Below are 21,691 nucleotides of genomic sequence, written 5' to 3'. Positions count from 1 at the left end.
GCAAGCTCTCCTTCGTATCATCTTGCTGCTTTCTCTGGCATCTTTGGGCTGCTTAGGGCAGATACAAGCATATCATCAACTCCCGAGGAAAGATTCAGTGATCGGACCGAGTACCTTTCAAAGTGCCTGGTCTAATCAATGGATGCCAGGCACTCACCCATTTGGGAGGAAAACGGGCCGTGGGAACACATGGCAGCCACTCACTCTAGCCGAATACCTTGCAAAAGTTCTAACCCAAGTACCGGCCGATCTGAGAGAAGACCCAATGGTGGGACCGAGTACCTTTCAAAGTGCCCAGTCCAATCAGTGGATGCCACACATCCACCAATTAGAGCGGAGTAGGGCCAGAGGGGATTCTCGCCGTCCACTCACTCTGGCTGAGTACCTTGCAAAAGTGCTCGGCCAGGAACTCTATTTGAGAGAAGATCCAGTGATCAGACCCAGTACCTTGCAGGGTACTCGCATCCACCCATTTGGGAGTAACTCAGGTCACAACATCTTCAATGTCGTCCATTACGGTGCTATTGGTGATGGTAAAAAAGATGATACCCAGGTACTTTCTCTCTCTCTCTCTCTCTCTCTCTCATATATATATATACTTGAAAAAATCATTTTGTGCAAAAACTCTAACCTACGTGCATTTTGTGCAGGCATTTGCAGACGCATGGGAGGCAGCATGCAAGAGTGATGGCCCTGTGACCATGACCATCCCTCAAGGAAAGATATTTTTGGTGGGTCCGTCGACTTTCTGTGGCCCTTGCAGATCTAACTCTGTTCATGTTGAGGTAAAACACTGTCCGTTATTTCTTCATTTTTTTTATGTAAAGAATAGATAGGTGTTGTTACTTCATAGCCCAAGGACCCCCATGCCTTTTGGGGACTGACCAGTGGAAGCGGTGGAGTTACTTAATCAGCGTTTCATCTACATTACAACAGCACATTGCCATCTATAATATGTTATATATATTCTGCCCAGCTTATTAATCTTTGCTGCAAGATAGATTGCACTCTCCTTCTACTTACATTCCCCAAATGTGGTGTTTATTAGGATGGAGATGCCAAAAACATATATACCCTCATGAATGGTGCTCGAATGTGATGTTGGTATTGCAAACTCTATACCCAATGCAATATGTTGGTAATACTAAAAATAGGTGTTGGGGGAACTACAATGCACCTCCAATTCTAGGCTCAGAAACAGAATCTTAGACATTTCAATTGTCGAGTTAATTATATATATTGCAAGTGGGGCCACCTTAAACTCAATAAGTTTTGAAAAGTAACAATTGCCTCGAGACACGCTGAGAAAATTTCTTGTCCTCCAAGCACAAAAAAGGTCCACTAATAATGTTGATACCTCTTTGTTTTAGGGTTCGGTCTAAAGATTCTCGGATCTTAGAACCCAAAACTCATTGGGCTGCGATCCCTTAATTAAATCTGAGTTCCAAGGGATTTAACACACCATAAGAGTGTCTTTTATGACCTGAGATCTGAATGAGGTGCTGATCTGGCACGGGAACCATGCCCATTGAGGTAATCAAACAACTCATTTCACACACACACACACACACACAAATATGGTGTGCCCTGGCCCTAAATTGCCCAATCATATGATCATATGGGCAAAACAACCCTACAGTTATGATCTACATGATTTGTTTAATGAAAACATGTTTTGGACCATATCATTTCGACGTGTAAGAAGGAATTTTGAAGGCATGAAAAATCAACGGCTCACAATGCACCAAAATTTTACCACTTGAAAAATCATGATCTTATTTTCAAAAAACACAATCCAAGGCATGACTCCTACCAAACAAACTATGCTTAACACATTCGTAGGGTTAGATTAGATGAAAGAGGTGTGCTTGACCTTGAGGCACACGAGAGCACACCAAAACTTTGGGGAACACACACACACACACAAACAGTGTGTGTGAAGTGTCCTCTTCCCTACCAAGTCAGTACCATGCCTTACAAAGACTGACCAGTGAAAGCAGTGGAATACATCCTGAAAGCAAATGCCTTCTCTAGATTAAGTTGTGTTAAAACATTCTTCTGTTTTTGTTTGTGGATGGTATGTATATAGCTTATGAATGCCTTCAAAACTTTTCTATCGTACACGAGAACAATTTTCCTTTTGTTTTGTGTTGTTAGGTTTTAGGTGTCATAATAGCACCAGCATCAATCTCTGCCTGGGATGGAAAGGATAAGAACTCGTGGCTGGTGTTCGATTCGGTGGATGGATTGTTGATCGATGGTTCAGGCACGATCGACGGCCAGGGCTTAGCCTGGTGGGATCTTTGTAAAGATGTAAGTAAACCCTCTTTTCCTTCATGAGAATTTTAATCAAATGCCCTCCACCTTCCCAGTTACCACTAAATTTTGTTTTTGTGGTTTTGGTTGCAGTCTTGTGATGCGGCACCCATGGTGAGTTCATTTTTTATCCTTCTAACCAACCATCTCAATTTTCTGGGGGCAAGGGTAAGCCCACGGAGTTTTACGCTACTAGAACAAGAACAGTAACTGTAAGTACAGCAGGCAGAGCCACCACCGCTAGGTCTCTGATCATAGGGCAGTTTCTTCTTAATGGTAGGATAGGTAAAGTTATATATGTTGAGCTCACTCATGTGAAGCCAAGATCAGGTGTAGATCACATGGCACACTTTGAAGTGTGCTGCTGCACCTGATGCTCTTCATCTTTCGCTGACAGTCTGTTAGTTGTGGGGGCTCAAAACAGATGGAGGTCCGCCAGGTGGAGAGGCACACTAAAAGTGTGCCATATGATGGCACCTGATACTGTCTCAGTCGTGTGAGTTCTTTTTTTATTTTTTTAACATAAAAAAACCACCATTATGGTTTGAACATCTCATTATGGGACGTTGACCATGAAGTACCCGAGTGGTGTAAAAGTCGATGAGTACTCCCCTCTGCCTACTAGGGATATTTTTTCATTTAGATTAGGCCTTGCGGCAAGGAATCAATAATTTTATTTTCTACAAAAACAATCTTTTTGGAAAAAGAACAAAATTTAGAAATTTAAATTACAAGAAAATTGATAAAGAAACTGCAAATAATTGAAAAATGCTTTCCTTGAGATTTTGCTGATGAAGAAGCATGTATGTCCTGAGCTATCATGTTGTTTTCTTTTAAACAATATAAATCAAAATTATTTTTGAAGTATTATGAGATTTGTTGGTAAAATATCGATAAGAATAGGACTAACAAAATAAATAAATAAATAAAGATTTTTTTTATCACTTTACTCCTTATTTAAATTCCCGATATGACACTTATTAAGTACTAAGTCTCAAGTTAATTGTCTATGTATACTTCTCCAAGTGAGGTATACCTTAGACAAGATTTAGGGACCCTTGAGGTCCCCTTATCCGCTAGTAAGTGTACCCAGCTTCAACTTTGCCGGAAGGGACACTACCTGTAGGTTTTTAACTTGTGACATCCCGTCAACTTGGTGGCATTCACAAGTCGCCTGTGATCAGGCCTGGCCTCGGGTCAGGAGCATCTGCCCCTGCCCAGGGAAAAATAATTTTACCACATTCAGGGTCAGCACCGGCCACATCTAGAGGTGGCAATCGGGTCGGGTTGGAGGGTCGTGTCGATGGGTTGGAGGGTCAGCATACCTCAACACGAACCCGACCCGTTTATTAAATGGGTTTGCTGAGGCAAACACGAACCCGACCTATTTATTAAACGGGTAACCCGCTTAATAAATGGGTCGGTCGGGTCGGGTCGGGTCGGGTCGGGTCGGGTCAGGTAAACGGGTTGGCGGGTTGGGTTCAGGGTTTTACATTGAAAAGTTTACCGGTTGGCGGGTTAGCGGGCGGGTTGGCAGGTTGGGTTCGGGTAAACGGGTTGACCCACCCGCCTAACCCGTTTATTAAACGGGTTGGCGGGTTGGCATTAGGGGTGGCAATCGGGTCGGGTTGGCGTGTCAGCATACCTCAACTCGAACCCGACCCGTTTATTAAACGGGTCAGCTATGGCAAACACGAACCCGACCCGTTTAATAAACGGGTAACCCGACACGACCCGCCAACCCATTTAATAAATGGGTTGGGTCGGGTAAACAGGTTTTCAGGTTCGCGGGTCAGATTGGCGGGTCGGGTTGGCGGTTGACGGATCGGGTTGGCAGGTAGGCAGGTTGACGGGTCGGGTTGGCGGGTTGACGGGTCGGGTTGGCGGGTTGACGGGTCGGGCAGACGGGTTGGCGGGTTGACCCACCCGCCTAACCCGTTTATTAAACGGGTCAGCCGGGTTGGCGGGTTGGCATACCCCCAACCCGAACCCGACCTGTTTAATAAACGGGTTACGCGGGTCGACTCGTTTATTAAATGGGTTGGCTTAAGCCCAACCCGAACCCGCCTAAGAGGCGGGTTGGTGGGTCGTGTCAGAAATTGCAACCCCTAGTTGGCATACCCCCTAACACGAACCCGACCCGTTTAATAAACGGGTTAGGCAGGTCAACCCGTTTACGACACGAACCCATTTTAGCCAAACCCGAACCCGGCTAAGAAGCGGGTTGGCGGGTCGTGTCAGAAATTGCCACCCCTAGCCACATCAATGAACTGCCATGCCAACTCTGCTTCGTTAGATCCTGTTTAAATCCAGATTTGGATTTGGCACTTAAAATTTCAGATTTCAACTATGATTAACAGATCATTAATTGTCTAGCCTATATTCATAGACTCCTGTTACATAAGACTCCAACAAATATATAAAGCTCAAGAAATACATTGGTTTGTATCCATCATTTTTTTTTTGATTTATGATACGGAGAATTCGCACCCAAAAATTGGCAATTGTACTATTCATATTGCTAAGAATTTGGTTGGTGTACACAGGCCCTCATGATAAAAGGGTGCAACAACGTTGGCCTGATTGGGCTGACAATTGTCAACAGCCAAAGGTTCCACGTCTACGTATCGTCCACCAACGTCCACGTGGCGAAGCTCCATATTTCGTCACCGGCCGACAGCCCGAACACAGATGGCATACACGTGCAGGATTCCTCGAACGTGAGGATCGATCGCTGTTTTATAGAGTCAGGTGCGTTGGATGTTTGAAACGGATGGTCCAGATGGATTCCATACAAAAGCACTGGTGAGGGTGCTCCTCATCCTGTTACTGATATTTTCTCCGATGTCTTCTTGTTTCAGGCGATGACTGCGTGTCGATTGGAAGCCGAAGCTTTGACATCAGTGTCACCCACATCCATTGTGGACCGGGTCACGGAATAAGGTTAGATCCAAATCCAAAGCTTCTGACCAAGATGTCCTGATATTTCTGAGCATGTTGTTTGTGAGTCTATCCATGGACCTGGATAGAATCTAAAGGTATCGGATCAGGATCCCCTAGAAGGATATGTGTCCTAGCCGGACCCGGACCTTCTTTTGGGTATTTGTATCTGAATTTTTTATCTGCATCCACGTCCGAACCATAAAATAGAGGGCCTTCCCTTGTTGGTCCGTATATGGATCATTTCCAGTTATGTCTGAACCTTACCAAGTCCATTCAGATTTAGGCAGGCAATTAACCACCACCAGGGTCCCACCTAGATATACAACAAGAAAATTCTCCTCTGACCCAGGTCAGAACCAGATCCGATATTTCTAATTGCCGGGTCGGGGTTGTATATATCCAAAAACTGGGTTGGACTTGGAACATTTATAAACAGATCTATCAAGATCCTGATCAGATTCTGGTAAACAAATATGGTGAATTGGATCTGGGTCCGAATTATCAATGGATCAGATTTTGTTGATATCCAACCCCATTCTCAATCCGATTAGTCAGATTTAGTTAAGAAAACTGAATAAAATTTGGATTTGGTTTAGGATTTCATAACTGAACCTGATCGATATCTGAATCTGGTTCCATGTATTTTTTGAGATCAAGCTTTAGCTGTTTCCCATCTGAAAGTGAATCCAAAACTGGATATGATTAACCAATATCCAATTAGTTGGATTTGGTATTATCTGCATCTGACCCGAATCTGATCCGTTTAAATATTACATTTGATCTTATATTTATTTTTATGGTGCAATTAATTTTGCCTATAGCATTGGAAGCCTAGGCAAGTATGGCGCAGAAGCAAGTGTGGAGAGGGTACACGTGAAGTATGCCTCCTTCACTGGAACCACAAATGGGGCGCGGATCAAGACTTGGCAGGTTGGTCTTCACACATTCTATGAACAGAAATTTTATTTTGCAGTAGGACCCATTTAAATCAATCTCCCATGTATTCTTATCATGATAAATTGATAATGTTTTGATTGAAACTAAGCCATATATATGTGTGATCCACGTATGTGTCATGTTCCTTTAGGGGGCGTTTGAATCACAGACAGCAGAGAACTGAACAGCACATCCTGTCCGGTGGTTGCAATCGTGGACAGGACAGAATGAGCTGTCCAAGCAATACTAAAAAAATTGTTTGTTTGTTTTTTGTTTCCGTTCTTTTCTGTCCGCCACTGTTCTGTAGGGGGCACGGAGCACCGTCGGATGCCAAATAAGCTTACAGGGGAAGCACCAATATTGTGTCCGCACGTCCAGCGTTTGCGTGGTCGTGCGGAAGCACAAGGAGCCAACTCTGGGGTCCTCGATTTTTTTATGCAAAACAGCCCTTGCTGAGGCCGTTTTGTCTGTCGCCGCATGTTTCCCAAATGCAGGACAACCCTCCAGCAGGGACCATTGTTTTGCTTGGGCAGATTTTATGGTTTATTCTGTGCATCATCAGCATAAAATCGAACAAGAACTAAAATGTGTTGCTTTGATTGATGCAGGGTGGTTCTGGTTATGCAAGAAACATAGTGTTTGAGAAACTTTGGTTCAGGAACGTAGCAAATCCAATAATCATCGATCAATTCTATTGTGATTCTGACCAACCGTGCAGAGACCAGGTCAGAGGCACTTCAGAAACTTAGCATCTTTGTTTATATTGTTCAAAGGAGTGCCCAATGAGATAGCTGGATGGTTAGGTCGCACCGCCTTGGGTTCGAATGCCACAGCTCCCTTGCTTACTTATCCAAACAATAAAACAATATAAAATAAGCCAAATGGCCAAGGTCTACGTCACAGGGACATGCCATTTTGGCTTCGTATCCCTGGTGACACGAGCGGACACACTGACACGCATGGAACTATTTTAATGTTTTTGAATTAGTATTTTATTATATTTTAACAAAATCTTATTTTTTAATGTTAAATTATTCAAAATAGTTTTCTATTTATTAAAAAGTTAAAAAATCTGTATCCTCGTGTCCCATCTTTGAAAAAGTTTTTGACCTTTGATTCCTAATTCCAATCCTTCATCATCGTCGTGTCCACGAATCATTGTGAGATAGGCCAAGGTTTAACAAGTTTGCTTGACCTAAAGTGCCGGCCCATGGTCAAATTATTACCTTCCCAAAAATCTATTGTAGGATTATTGAAACATCAAAAATGAGGTTTTATGAGTTATTAATTTGTTTTATTTTAAAATTTCTAGTGTACTGTGTGCTTGACTTCATAAGGATTGGGTCTTGGATTGATCAATCCTGACAAGTAGATGGATTTTTATAAGGTTTGAAAAATCAATGGTCTAAAATCTTTGCAAGCCATCTTATACTAATTGTAAGACGGATCTCACTTCTGAGCCCGAAGGACCTCTTTAACACTGGCCGAGGGTCCGAACCTACATACCGTCTCATGTTTAGATGTTGGGTACGTGGGTTATTTCAAAGCTTAGATGAATCATTTTCTCATAAAAAAACCAGTATCGATTCTTAGCCAATCAACCATGCCAAACACATCTAAAAGAACATGTTCCCGCTACTCTCGAGGTAATAAAGCTTTGTGTGTTGTGCTGTGTGAACCGCACAATGCGTATCAAACAGCCGTGTCGATGCAAGCATGCCTTGTGTCCAATTTGGCAAGGCAAAAGAGTGGCACCATTAGGGACGCGACTCTTGTCGAGGACAGACCTGCCTAAGATGAGTCTCTCATCCCATGTGTACCACTTGTCATATGCTATTTGGCTCAAAATTATGCTTGTTTGGAATCAAAGGTTGTTGGTGGCCTGTCTACTCTGTGCAAGGAGTGACCGGCAGTGGACGTGCAGGCTTGGTTTATCCCAGAAGCGAGGTTGACACTACCCTCTGTACCCCCAGTGAAACAACTGTTGCTTTTAAGAAAGTGCCTTTGTTGCGTGCCTCAAAGTATTGATTCCTACAGGAAAAAGCCCAAAATTCCAACATCCCATAATATCCTGAAATACCTCTACTTATGCCTTGGCTGAGCAGATCCAGTGATCAGGCCTGAGTAGACCTGAGTAGAGTACTTCACAAATATTCACGCCACAGAAAAGGGAGAAAATGGCTGTACTTGTAGCGATTTTTTGTATTTTGTGTTTCACACTGAAAATCGCTGTCAGCATAGCGATTTTCTGTGTTTGTGTTTTATGCAAAAAATTGCTACATGCATCCGCGATTTTCTGTGTTTCATGCGGCCCGGTACTTTGTAAAGTACTCAGCTTGATCATCTAACCACGTCTCTTGTGATGGCCAACTTGTTTCTGATGGGCCAAGTGAAATCAAACTCGGATCTTAAACAGTCTTAGCTTGCTCTTTTTACCCTCTCATGTTAGCTCCTATGTCTTCATGAATTGCAGTTGTCAGCTGTGAAAATAAGCCAAGTTAGATACATTGGTATGACCGGTTCTTCTGCAAGTGATGTTGCCATTAAGCTGGCATGCAGTCAGAGCGTCCCCTGCAATGATATCCTTTTGAACAATGTTGCACTGACATCCACAACTGAAGGGAGGCCAGCTTCTTCACACTGTTCCAATGCTCAAACAACAACCATGGGCACAGTTCTACCTGCCCTGTACTGCTCTCCCTCTCCTTAACTTGGGAGGGTCCTTCCTAAAGGAGGACACCTCCATACTAACAAAGGTGCAGTTTGACATGAATATGTGTGGACTCCAACTAAAATTGTGAGGTGCTCAGGTCATCATGTTCTCATTATTTCTGAGTTATGCCCCAAACCCAAAGGGATGCTTATTATTTCACTTCTTAGTGTTTTTTGGACGTCATTGAACATTTTCATATTTAGTCGATTTTCCAAATGCTTCTACATAGAATGCTTGAAAGAACTGTCTTGGATGCTATTGAAAATGGATACTCTTTGCTTTATGGTGCTACTACTGGTTGTTAAACATCAAGAGATATTTTCCAATCTTTAGGCCACCTTTGTAAGTGAGAAAAAACCTCATATGAAAAGAAAATTCTACCTTCACATATGAAATTTTTTCTTTTGTTTGACGTGAAGTTAAACACACTCACAAAAAGCAGCTTGTCATATGAAAATTTTCATTTGAATTTACTTTTATTTGGAACTGAAAGCTGTTTTCTTTTCCACTCACTTTTATCCAACTATTTTTTCCGACTTCCAAGCGTGATTCTACAAGTGAAAAAAGCTGTGGCATGGAAAGCCAAAACTTTACACCCGTTGCTTGTATCGGTAACGCGAAAACGTAGAATTCGGACAGGTTGGCTATGGGTTAGAACATTTTTAAGCATGTAGTTTTTTTGTAATTTTGGAATAAAGTAAAATAGGTCATACCATAATTAGCAAAACTCAGTTTAAAACATGTTTTTTGCAATAAAACTTTGAAATTGAAAAAAAAAAGAAGAATTGAAGCTCTATCCTTTTTAAAATATTGAAAAAAAATGTGTTCTTTTGAGCCAAGCATTTAGAACATGAAAATTTATATTTATATAAAATACTTAAAAAATAAATCAATTACGGATTCAATTGAGCTTTGCTTCCATCAAAAATCATATATATATATATATATGATCGAAGCAGGTTATATGCCCCCCCCGAACAGGGCAGTTAGCTACATCTCATGTTCGGGGGGTCCCAAAGAGCACCACGTATGTAAGCATGTGCATCTCGTATCCCCATGTTTGTCAGCATTAATTAGCGTTGGAGTTTGATGCGATTGCAAAGACTTAAGTACCTTCTCCTCCATTGGTGCAAAAAAAAATGACGATTCTAGAAAAGTAGTGGTTGTAAAGACTTAAATGCCCCGAAGATGATTATTTAAGACCCTGTCTTTGCACTGCAGGATTATCCGAGAAAGAAATCTCCCCTGGAGGAGGCCATGAACATCAACCCTCTCACTCACTCTCTCCCTTCTCTTTCTGCTTCTGTGCACATCCAACAGAAGATCCTACATTGCTCCATCAAGCACCGACTGACCTGCACATTGACTGTTGTGGATTCTGATTTAGAGTTTTTACCCTTACAGGAGGAGGGTTTGGGGGCTCCTTTCAGCATGGGTAGCATCATTCAGAAAGGAAAGTTTTCCAACAATAATAAGCTTTCCCAATCCAATCCTCAGCAGCGGGATAAAAAAAACCAAAGCGTAAGGACTGGAGTCCCGACCATAAGTTCACCTCTTTGGAACAGACACTCGAGGAGGTTCTGTAATATATGCTCACGAAAAATATGATCCGTCTGCCAAAAGTTGTCGATCCTCCAGTAATCTTGGGCAAATTCAAGAAACAGTTATGCAAGTTTCACCGAGCAGTGGGGTATGATATCGAACAATGCTTCGTCCTCAAAAATATAATCCAGGCCTGCATCGATAAAAACCTTCTGATAGAGAACGAAAGCGAAGAGCAGCCCGCTGTCCTGACCAAGCCTTTCCCAGATCATTAAAAAAACTAATGATACTAGAGTCTTTCTGCTTTCCTCCATTTTCTTTACCAACCATCTTGTAAGGGCAAGTTAGCCTGAGTCTTTTGTGACCTTTTAGTCAAAGTTGCTTGTAAATATTTCAGTCTTTGTTATTGGTTTTGCTTATAAATGAAATGTCAATCTTTTTCCTATATTTGAGATTCAATTCTTATTTCTTTCGCCATATTGGGGCATTTTTATTGTTAAAATTACATTTACACTTCAAAATATTCTTTTGCTATCAAAATTCTCATTTTTTTCAAGATGAGGGGCAATCTCGACATCATCCACGAGAGAAATGATATTATCTATGAGGGTTTTTCAAAATCATAAAAATCTGAAAAATTTCTGCAAAATCTTCGTCATGATCACCAAAAGTTCAAAATTTTTCCAATCTTTTTTTTAACTAGCGTGTTGATCCTCCTTTTCAAAATCAGTTTCAAATCATTGTTTTCAAAGAATCAACCCTCATGTTGATCTCTCTTCAAAATCAACCCTTGTGTTGATTCTTCTTCAAAGAACAACTTTCATGTTGATCATTCTTCAAAATCAACCTCACAGTTGATCCTCTTTCCAAAAATGGTTTTCTCATAAACATTCTCATCTCACTTTAAAGATCCCACATGCAAGCAGGATCAAACAAACTCTTTTCCTCAAATTTTATCAATTCTTTTTATTTGTTAATCTTTATCAGCCTTATCGATTTTTATTCATCTTTATCAATTTTATTAAATTCTCTTGTCAATTCTTACTTTAAAATTACCCTTTCAGGTTAAGGGATAAACCTGATGCCTCTTTCCTATGAGGTATTTTTTTTCCTTCTTTTTCCCACTCAGGTTAAGGGATAAACCTGAACCTCGTCCTACGAGGTCCTTCTTCTTTCAGAATAAGGGATAATCCGAGAAAGGATTCCCCAAAGAAGGCAGTGTCACGGACGCATCCAACTTCTGTAGAAGTGTTGAGCTAACTATTGTAGCCCCTTTCCCCTAACTCCAATGACTGAGGAGGCCGGATCGTTTCCCGTAGGGTGGTTGTTAACAACTTGTCCATTGGAGTTTGTACCGCTCTGTCATCTCCCTTGACAGACACATAGAAGCGAATAGGTACGTTAAGGGTTGCTTAACTAACGATCCATTCTATGCTATGGGTTTTAAACCACTCGAGCATCTTGCCTGTGAAGGCGAATGTGAGGCCATTTATGTGATTACAGCATTGTGCATTTAGCACTGTTCGAGGTCACACGACCGTCTCATCCGATCATCGCAGTACTAGACGTGTCGTGCATGACTATAAGTACTCTAGTATGAAGGGGGTGTAGCTTCTCAATAGAAGCCTCAACAGGAGTGTTTCACCAAGATGTAAAGTTTATCAACTTCACTTTATCCTTTGAAACAACAGTACCTTGTGCCAACATTATGCAAAAGCAAGAGCCTAGGCGCAGAGCGCGACGTAAGGTAAAGGCGGTAAGCAGAAGTGCAACGCTAAACCTTGACGCGATGCGTGACAACAAGTAACCTGATAGAAGGTAAAGGGCAAGGATTTCGGAACCGCATCCTTGAGTGAAGTGCATACCCGTATAAATATATATATATATATATATATATTCATTTAATGATCATTTTTAGTTTAATTGAACTTAATTCAATTATCCAAGTCTTTTGTGTAATCTTCCCCTACCTTGGAGAGTTACGAGCTAGCTGGCATCTGCGAATGTACATGATTGACAGCTCGAGTCGCGGAGCGCGAGTAGGATCCGTCGTAGCTGCAATTATGCGATATTAATATGCAACCCAAACAAAAGCAAAAGCAAGAAGAAGACTCGACTTCTCCGATAGATAGGGTTGGGCCAACCGTCCCAATTGACTCGAAAAAGGATGGGGTAGGGCTAAATGACCCTTGCTGCTAAAGAACAGGTGCAGGGGCCATCGGCCCCCGCTGGTTATTTTTAAAAAGATAGGGGCAGGCCCCTGTTGGAAATCTTAAAAGAAAAGAAAAAGAAAAGCAGGGGACCATCCGACCCTGCTGGAAAAGTACAAAGGCAGGGGTCGATGGCCCCTGCTGGAAAATGTACAAAGACAGGGGCTGATGGCCCCTGCGGGAAAAGCACAAAGGCAGGGGCCGATGGCCCCTGCTGAAAAATGTACAAGGGCAAGGGCCGATGGCCCCTGCGGGAAAAGCACAAAGGCAGGGGCCGATGGCCCCTGCTGGAAAATGTACAAAGGCAGGGGCCGATGGCTCATGCTGGAACAACAAAAAGGGCAGGGGTCAAAAGCCCCCCCCCCCCTGCGACCTTTGGGAGAGGAGGCAGGTGCCAAAGGCCCCTGTCGATAGGCTTAACAGGATACGAGACAGGGACCAAAGGTCCCTGTCGGTTCCTTAGAGGAACAGGAGACAGGGAGGGGTCTTGACCCTCCTTGGTAAAGTCAAAAGGGCAGGCAGAGGCCCCTAAACCCCCTGCTGATACCCTCCTCACAGGCGGCAGAGGTTTTACCCCTGCCGACCTGTCGACGACAGGTGGGGTTAAAACCTCTGTCGCACGACCCTTCGTCGTCTTAAACAACCGACGGGAAGGGCTTTGCCTCCCTGTCGACGACAAGGAGAAGAGGAGAAACAAGGGAGGAGAGGCGGCGAAATGAAAGAAAAAGGGAAGAGAAAGGCGTACCTGGTGGTCGTCGGAGGAAACTCGCCGGCGGAAAGAGGGTTGATGATGTCGGTGGCGACGGGCTGTCGAGAGTTGCCAGCGTCGGCGACGGTGGATGAGCGAGAGAGAGAGAGTCGGAGATGAGAGGGTGAGAGAGAGAGAACAGAGAGCGAGAGGCGGTGAGGGGGGGTTTCGTAACCCTCCTCCCGCCTGCCTCGCTGTCTTTAAAAGACAGCGAGAGGCGGTGGTCCGGGTCGGGATCTGGCCTGAATCATTTTTTTTTTTTGCTGTTACAAAAGGGAACGGTTGGGGATGGCCTCATATATAAGCGAAAGACAAATGGGCAAAATGCACATGAGATCATTGTTTATTCTGATGCGGACTGGGCGGGAGACCCAAATGAACGCAGATCAGTATCCGGCTATTGTGTTTTTGTTGGGATGAATTTGGTTTCTTGGAGTAGTAAGAAACAAAAGGTTGTTGCCAGATCCAGTACAGAGGCTGAATACAGGTCAGTGGCAGCCGCCACTGCTGAGCCTACTTGGATTAGACACCTACTGACAGAAGTCGGAGAATCGATCTCTCGATCACTTCTTTTGTGTGACAACCAGAGTGCCATTAGTATGTCCTTTAATCCAATCCATCACAGTCGTGCCAAACATATTGAAATAGACCAGCATTTTGTGAGACAAAAGGTAGAAGAGAAAGAAATTGAGCCTGAATTTGTTCGAACTACAGATCAAGTGGCGGATATATTTACAAAAGGATTGGCAAAAGACAGATTTTGGATGTTAAAAGGCAAGTTGTTCATGGTTCAAGATCATGCACAACTTGTGGGAGGGTGAAAAGAAGTGTTTTCTCTTGTTACGGGTCATGGATCTGGAGATTCAGACCCGTGACATTCACTTCTCATTAATGGCATTATGTAATATAATTTATTGTAATCAGGGTATTTTAGTACCCTAATTTTGTAATAGCATGTTAATATAAATGAGTATACACAGCAGTCGACCCTAATGTAACTGGGTATCGGTTTTTCCCCAACTTCTCTCTCCCTTTCTCTATCTCTCTCTGTTTCTCAGCTCTCACGCGTGTAACGACCTGGAGATTGAAAATCTAACAGCTACATGGTGCTTGGGTAAAGAGACGTACCTACCAAAATGTGAGAAAAACTCATTCTTTCTTGCTCTACATATTTCTGTCAAAAGAACAAGTTTTTCGCTGATGTTTTGAAAAAACATTATTTTTTTTTGTATTTTTTGTTTGCAAAGTTTTACTTTTCTTTTTCTTTAAGAAGTTGGAAAATTTTACTGAGTGTCATTCTACGCTGTGAAAAGTGTGGCTCATACATTTTCCCTACTGTCGTAACATAATTCTCAACCAGTCTATCCCTTGCAAAGCTGATGGCCTCACCTAGGCTCATCTCTCTCCACCATCTATATAAATCAAACAAGAAGAGATCACATTATACAATCTGTAAGGGCTCGGGCATCGGTGATCGACCCTACCCCGAGAATACCCGCTTCGGTGAGGAACTTCGTTGTCGAAAAAAGTATTACCAATTTACCATATGATAGACATTTCAAGTACTTACCTAGAGAGGTGCCTAAGTTCCCTTTGGTGGATGGCCTAGACCACATTGTAATCTAGTATGGCTAGTTCATGTATGACTTGCCTCATGCGATCCTCTCTCTCAAAAATTTCAATGTATTCTCTTGCCTCCATTCTCCTCATCCTCATGTGAACTGGTAGCTGCAGGGCACGCTGGACGCGTCGAGCCATGCATGGGTTCATCTGCCCGATCTGGGCAGAGAGTTGCTCAGAGGTGAAGGCTGTTGCTTCTTCTAGTATGGTCTCTCCCTCAAACCCAAGGTGTGAAGCTTCATAGAAGCTCAGCATCCCCCTCACATCTTCACACATGCTTCCCATGAACCGGCCGTATTGATCCCTGAATCTACTGAACACATCTGTGTCATGACACCCTTTAAGAGTTAGATAATGAATATGAAAACATCTTTAAGCCTGCTCTTGCAAAAAGGCAGTATTTTCAGAATTTTCTATATTTTCTTTCAAAGAAGATTTTTCTAGATTTTCTTGAGAATTCCAACTTTTAAGAAGAATGTCATATTTCCTAACACTGCTGGGATCTGAGTTTTCAATATTGTAGATCTTTATGGTGCTACTAGCATAAATTTTATAATTCACAAAAGTCCATATTTCCAGTTATACCCGAAAGTATATCATGTATGCAGTAACAAAAGTTTTAAACGCAAAATAACGGCAGCTAACATCTTATCAGAAATATAAAAAAATCATATTTTCACACCTTTTATTGAAAAAGTATTGGTCGAAAATATATATAATTAAAAAACTAAAAATATATATGTAAAAGGAATAGAATAAAATATATAAACATGACTTATACAAGCATTAATTAAAGGCATAATTAATATCATGATAACATCCTAATATTTTAAAATAGAAAAATATCATGATAGTTTCCAAATATCACAATATTTTAACCAATTAAAATCTTACTAAATATCATGAGGTTTTCATGCATCGAAAACTTCGCAATAATTGTCACTGATATCATGTGCATAATATCTAATTATAGTGGGCACCACTTGAGTTTAATGGAAACCAATCCTTATGCCCCCAATTTGGCAATTTTCTCCTGTCTGGAAAGGAACACAAAGCAAGGATTCAAATTGGCTGATATGGATTACCTTTGGTTCCACAAGTTCTTTTGTCCCAAACAAGTTAACATAAATTTAAGACCTTTATTTAATCATAATTATTATGATCTTCCCAAATAGACCCTTATGTTCCTTCCAATTTGCTATAAGCATGATCATGTTTGTATAGCGGTTATGCAACTAGGTCAACTATGTAATCATTTGTATAATTGTTGTACTAATCCTGTGTCTACTCTACACAAATATTCTGTTTGTAGCATATGGTTTTACACTAAAGACATGTCAGTAACAATGTGGTCAAGGAGCTAGAAAGGTGGTTTTTTGTAAGTAGGATGTGATTAGGCAGCTTTGCAGTCTAACCTGATGTGAACATAAAACCACTTCTTTTCTAGCAAGTTATTTTTATTTTTGCTCGCATAGACATAAGCGAGTGATAACCTTCAATTGCCTGAGTTGCATTCCTTTTTACAAGGTTTATTGTAGGCCTTAGCAATCATCACGGAGCCATGCATACATGGAAGTGTCCTGAGACGTTCTCAAGAAAAGTTGGAATTAACTGCATGTAATTAACTGCATGCCGTTAAATCTCTCTTGTTTGGAGAATTGCCTTAACCACTGGATGTGTTCCTGCTGTGTCATTATCTTGTCTATGTGGGCAAGTCAGGCCTGTTTATATATTCAGGAATTTGACAGACCTGTTTTTCCTTCCATATTTTTTTTTGTTCTTTTCATAGGATTAAGCTTCCTTCTGGTGCCAAGAAGATTGTGTCAAGTAGTTGCAGAGCCATGATCGGCCAGGTTGCTGGTGGTGGTAGGACAGAAAAAACTATGCTTAAGGCAGGTAATGCTTATCACAAGTACCGGGTGAAGAGGAACTGCTGGCCCAAGGTGCGTGGTGTTGCTATTGTTATACCAACCTAGTGAAAACAAGATTTCAGAAAAGAGAATTCAAGCCTAGAGGCACGTTCTTAAGATCGCTATCTTTAGAACTTCAATCGCCTCACTCCGGAAATTCCGAAGATGCGAAAAAGGGTTTTGTTACGACTGAGTTCCCAGGATACAACTAGGCTTGAACCTCAAGAGAGTCACTGCTTCGCAAGAACAGATGATCTCTCCCACACATGAACTCTGCAAGCCAAACCGAGAAGAAAGAAAGGAGAAAACTGGAGAGTCAGAAATTCTGATATCCAAAAGACGAAATTAGAAGATATTTATAACCTTTTAGAGAGGCCAAAACGTTTTGCGATAAATGAGATTAAAGGCCATAAATCTGACAGTTTGAAATTAGGACGAAAGGTACCTGAACGGTCACCCACCTTTGACTGTCAATCAAAGGCCTCCAAAACCGTCCAACAGTCACAAAGCGCCTTAAACTCAATATAAATGCTATTAAAACCTTTCACACGGCCAGATGTCTCAAAACCAAAAAATTAAAATGGATATTTGCGCCTCATATGCACCTCGCACCGCTGCGAGCGTGCGAAGTGCAAAGTGCGCCATCAAAACGCCACATTGCGCCTCAAGCGCCCTTGCGCACGCACGCAGCGCATGTGCGCGAACGGCGTGTCCGTTGCTGCACGATGCGCAGCAACGTCTGCAATCCACCTAAATACTCAAGGCTTACCAAAGTAAAGAATAGATTACAAACTCTCTATTTAAACCTATTGAAAAACTTTTCTCTCTTAGATATGGGACTAAACTTTTTCAAAACACTTTTGGTAGTAACCATTAATAATTTAAAACTTTCCTAACAGCTATGAATCCAGTTGAGCATCCTCACGGTGGTGGTAACCATCAACATATCGGCCATGCCAGTACTGTCCGTCGCGATGCGCCTCCTGGCCAAGAGGTTGGTCTCATTGCTGCAAGAAGGACCGGTCGTCTCAGGGGACAAGCAGCTGCTACTGCTTCCAAGGCAGAATCACTAAAATTTTGACATGAATCACTAAAATTTATGTACTATAGTAGGTCTAAGCCTTGTGTAGAGTGGGTTCAAGAAAGAAGGATCTGATGCGAGCCCTCGTCTCATGATTAATATGATCATCCCCATCTCCATACTCATATATGCAATGTGAAGCCAAAGTTGATCACTGGGATGAGAAAGGAGATGGACTGTCCTTGTTCATGTTCTTCCAGGCTTGGGCCAATGTGTTTGATGGCTTGTCGAGATTGGACAGAACAAATGAACAAAGCAATTCAATGCACATGAGCTTGAAATTCAACAAGCATTCATGCATTCATTCAGTTTGGCATGCAAGAACACTTCATGTGATGTGCCTATTCAAAACTTAAAATATTCCATTACACCCTACTTCAAGTTATAATCACATACTCAATTGTCATTAAAAACATTGCATGAACATCGGGAATTCATACTATGTATAACTTAACTGGTTCACATTTGGTTCGAAACCGATTAGGCAAACAGGCAAGATATCATTTCATATAAGCCACTTAGTTGAATCACAAAAATATGGCCTACTTAAACTTATAACAAGACCACCTATTTTACTTGCACCCAATAGGTCACCGGTGGTGCTCACCGCTTGATTATGTTATAGGGAGTACAAAACTCAAATGCAGTTGCCAAGGATTTACAAAACCATTTTTTTTTAAACAAAGCGAAACAAATGAACCCAGACCCCATCTCAATGGAGACTGGTCTGTCCCAATGTGGGTTGGACTAAAGTCTGATCCATTATCAGATCAGTCCATGAATTTGCACCATTCGGTTCTATATACATCATTTAAACCTTAAAATAAAAAAAAACTGAACAATTAATCACGATACTAGACAAACGCAGTCCCAAGTAAGGATTGGACTGGTTTATTTCAAATCCTGGGCTAAGGTCTGATCCATAAATGGATCAGACCCAATGGTTCCCACATCGTTTTTCCAAAACATAACAAGCCCAACCCGTTTAAAGGTTGAACTGTTATACTGTTTTTTTTTTCACAGCAAGGCTACCATTCAGAATCCCATAATACATGAATCACACATGCCTTACATGACAAATTAAAGTCCAAAGAGGGAACTCAGCAGAGAACCCAATTTAACATTACCTGAAATAAACCCTGAGGTAATGGTTGACCATTTGTCACATACTTGGGTCGGCTGGGGTAACCTGATTCATTTTTAGGCCCAACTTGGTCTCTCTCTTTTCTTTTATAAACAAACTTGAGACAGCAATAATAATAATAAGAAGAAAAAAGGACACAACATTAAAAATTAACAAAACTAAAGGTCCTATGCATCATGAAACATGGGACATATATCAAAGGTCAAAACCCATTGATTCGTCAAAGTATCCAATTATCATACAAAATTCTTCTTTTTTTTTAACGTGTGCATTTATTTTATTTTATTTTTAAATCACACTTCAATGATCAGTCCCGGCAATGCAATTTAGTGTCTACATCAAACTATACCCATCCCATGATAGAACGAGAATGGCATCAAAGACATGTCACAGTGACACTCAATCTACAGTGTGACATGGTGACACGAGCCTGACAGACTTTTTTTTCAACGTGTACAATTTTGGAAGATGTTAGCATTTCTTGTTGAACTTAATGTAGTATTGTTCTGTTTCGTGACAGACTCTGTTCAATTCAAAAGCGAGCAATGCAACACAGGAATTGCGTGTGGATTCTTCAACTTCAAAATAGTTGTAGCATTTAACTTTCATATCTTACAAATCATTGTAATGTTTAGCATTCTATAATTCTTTATTATAAATCGATAATTCTTTGTTGTAATTCTATAATTCTTTATTGTAAATCGATAATTCTGTGTTGTAATGTTATAATTCTTTGTTGTAATTCTACAATAGAATTCATACTACAAATATAATAAAAATCGACCCTAGAAAATACATAATATCTTACACATCGATATACAACAATTGAGCATAATATATTACAAATTGATATACAGAAATTCAATATAATAGCCTACAAATCGATATTAACAAACAAAACCATATCTCACAAATCGATACTCGGAAACACAAAACATCTTAGAAATCGCAAAAGGGATTAGCGATGTATGTTGTGTACAAAGGCTTCTAATGTTCATCCTTCATCAATGAAAATCCAATAAGCGATAAGAGACGTGTACTGCTCATAAATCGTTGTGATGCTCACCCTACGTGAATGAAAATCACAAAAGGGATTAGCAATGTATGCAGTGAACAAAAGCTTGTAATGTTTGCCCTTCGTAAATGAAAAATCAATAAGCGATTAGATATGTGTACTGTTAAGAAATTGTTGTTATGCTCACCCTCCGTGAATGAAAATCGTAAAAAGGATTAGCGATGTATGTGGTGTATAAAGGCTTGTAAAGGGATTAGCGATGAAAATCACAAACAGGATTAGCGATTTGTATCGTCGTAGTAAAACCCAAAACCCTTAAACCTAAACCCTAAACCCCAATCGCCCATAAAAGCGATTAGGAAATATCGTTGACATAGACATAGCCCGTAAAATTGTACCCACCAAGAAGATGGGTCTATACCTATCAATTTTAAGCAGCATGTGGGTCTTTGGGAATGAGAATGAGCATCGATTTGGCCAAGGCATGCGGCACTTTCGCATTGGAGTAAAACTAATTTAACATTACCTGAAATAAACCCTGAGGTAATGGTTGACCATTTGTCACATACTTGGGTCGGCTGAGGTAACCTGATTCTTTTTTAGGCCCAACTTGGTCTCTCTCTTTTCTTTTATAAACAAACTTGAGACAAGAATAATAATAAGAAGAAGAAAAAAGGACACAACATTAAAAATCAACAAAACTAAAGGTCCTATGCATCATGAAACATGGGACATATATCAAAGGTCAAAACCCATTGATTCATCAAAGTTTCCAATTATCATACAAAATCCTTCTTTTTTTTTAACGTGTGCATTTATTTTATTTTATTTTTAAATCACACTTCAATGATCAGTCCCGGCAATGTGATTTAGTGTCTACATCAAACTATACCCATCCCATGATAGAACGAGAATGGCATCAAAGACATGTCACAGTGACACTCAATCTACAGTGTGTCATGGTGACACGAGCCTGACACATTATGAGACGTGGACATGAACCTGATATATGCAAAGTGCATACAATACTTTTTAATAATATTTGGATAATGCATTAAAATATTAAAAAGAAGTTTTTTATTGGTTAAAAATTGAAATTTTATGGCATCATCTTTTTTATTTTTTAAGCAAAAGAGTTTCAAATTCACATGGTGGACTCGAGTCGAGAATACTTGTATCTTTGTGACATAGATGTCATGTTTCAGATCTTTTTTTAATGATGATGAACCCTCACCCGAGTAAGACCCACGATCACCCTACCTTCCGTGACCTACCTCTTATAAAAGCCACAGACTGGCGCCAGTGGGGTTTGATTCAGTGCTTTCATCCCAGCATCCTCACAACCACGCAGCCCGTTACTAAATCCTGTTGAATGGAGGCCTGGGTCTAGTTGACCATGATTCAGCCTGAAAGCAACCAACTGGAACTACAAATGGTCTATCTGACCTTCAATTCAAATCTTTTTTTTATAGAGTTTGGACCGTAATGGGATGAAGGAGGTTATACGTCACCC

The 21,691-nt window shown here is 41.0% G+C and overlaps 1 protein-coding gene across 1 annotated transcript; it reads left to right on the top strand.

The window, feature by feature from the left end:
• The first annotated feature begins 310 nt into the window (after window positions 1-310).
• On the top strand, window positions 311-18,019 carry LOC149845335 (polygalacturonase-like). The gene is made up of 11 exons (XM_089987608.1): window positions 311-553; window positions 651-785; window positions 2,158-2,313; window positions 2,410-2,430; window positions 4,863-5,067; window positions 5,178-5,259; window positions 6,081-6,189; window positions 6,804-6,920; window positions 8,669-8,883; window positions 16,818-16,924; window positions 17,838-18,019. Exons 1-11 carry the CDS (start codon window positions 311-313, stop codon window positions 18,017-18,019), a joined length of 1,572 nt encoding a protein of 523 aa, XP_089843734.1.
• The last annotated feature ends 3,672 nt before the right edge of the window (window positions 18,020-21,691 follow it).

This window comes from Nuphar pumila, chromosome 2 (genome assembly GCF_984573655.1).
Source record: "Nuphar pumila chromosome 2, dmNupPumi1.hap1.1, whole genome shotgun sequence".
NCBI classification, from domain to species: Eukaryota; Viridiplantae; Streptophyta; class Magnoliopsida; order Nymphaeales; family Nymphaeaceae; genus Nuphar; species Nuphar pumila.
This window is presented reverse-complemented; position numbering and strand designations above follow the sequence as displayed.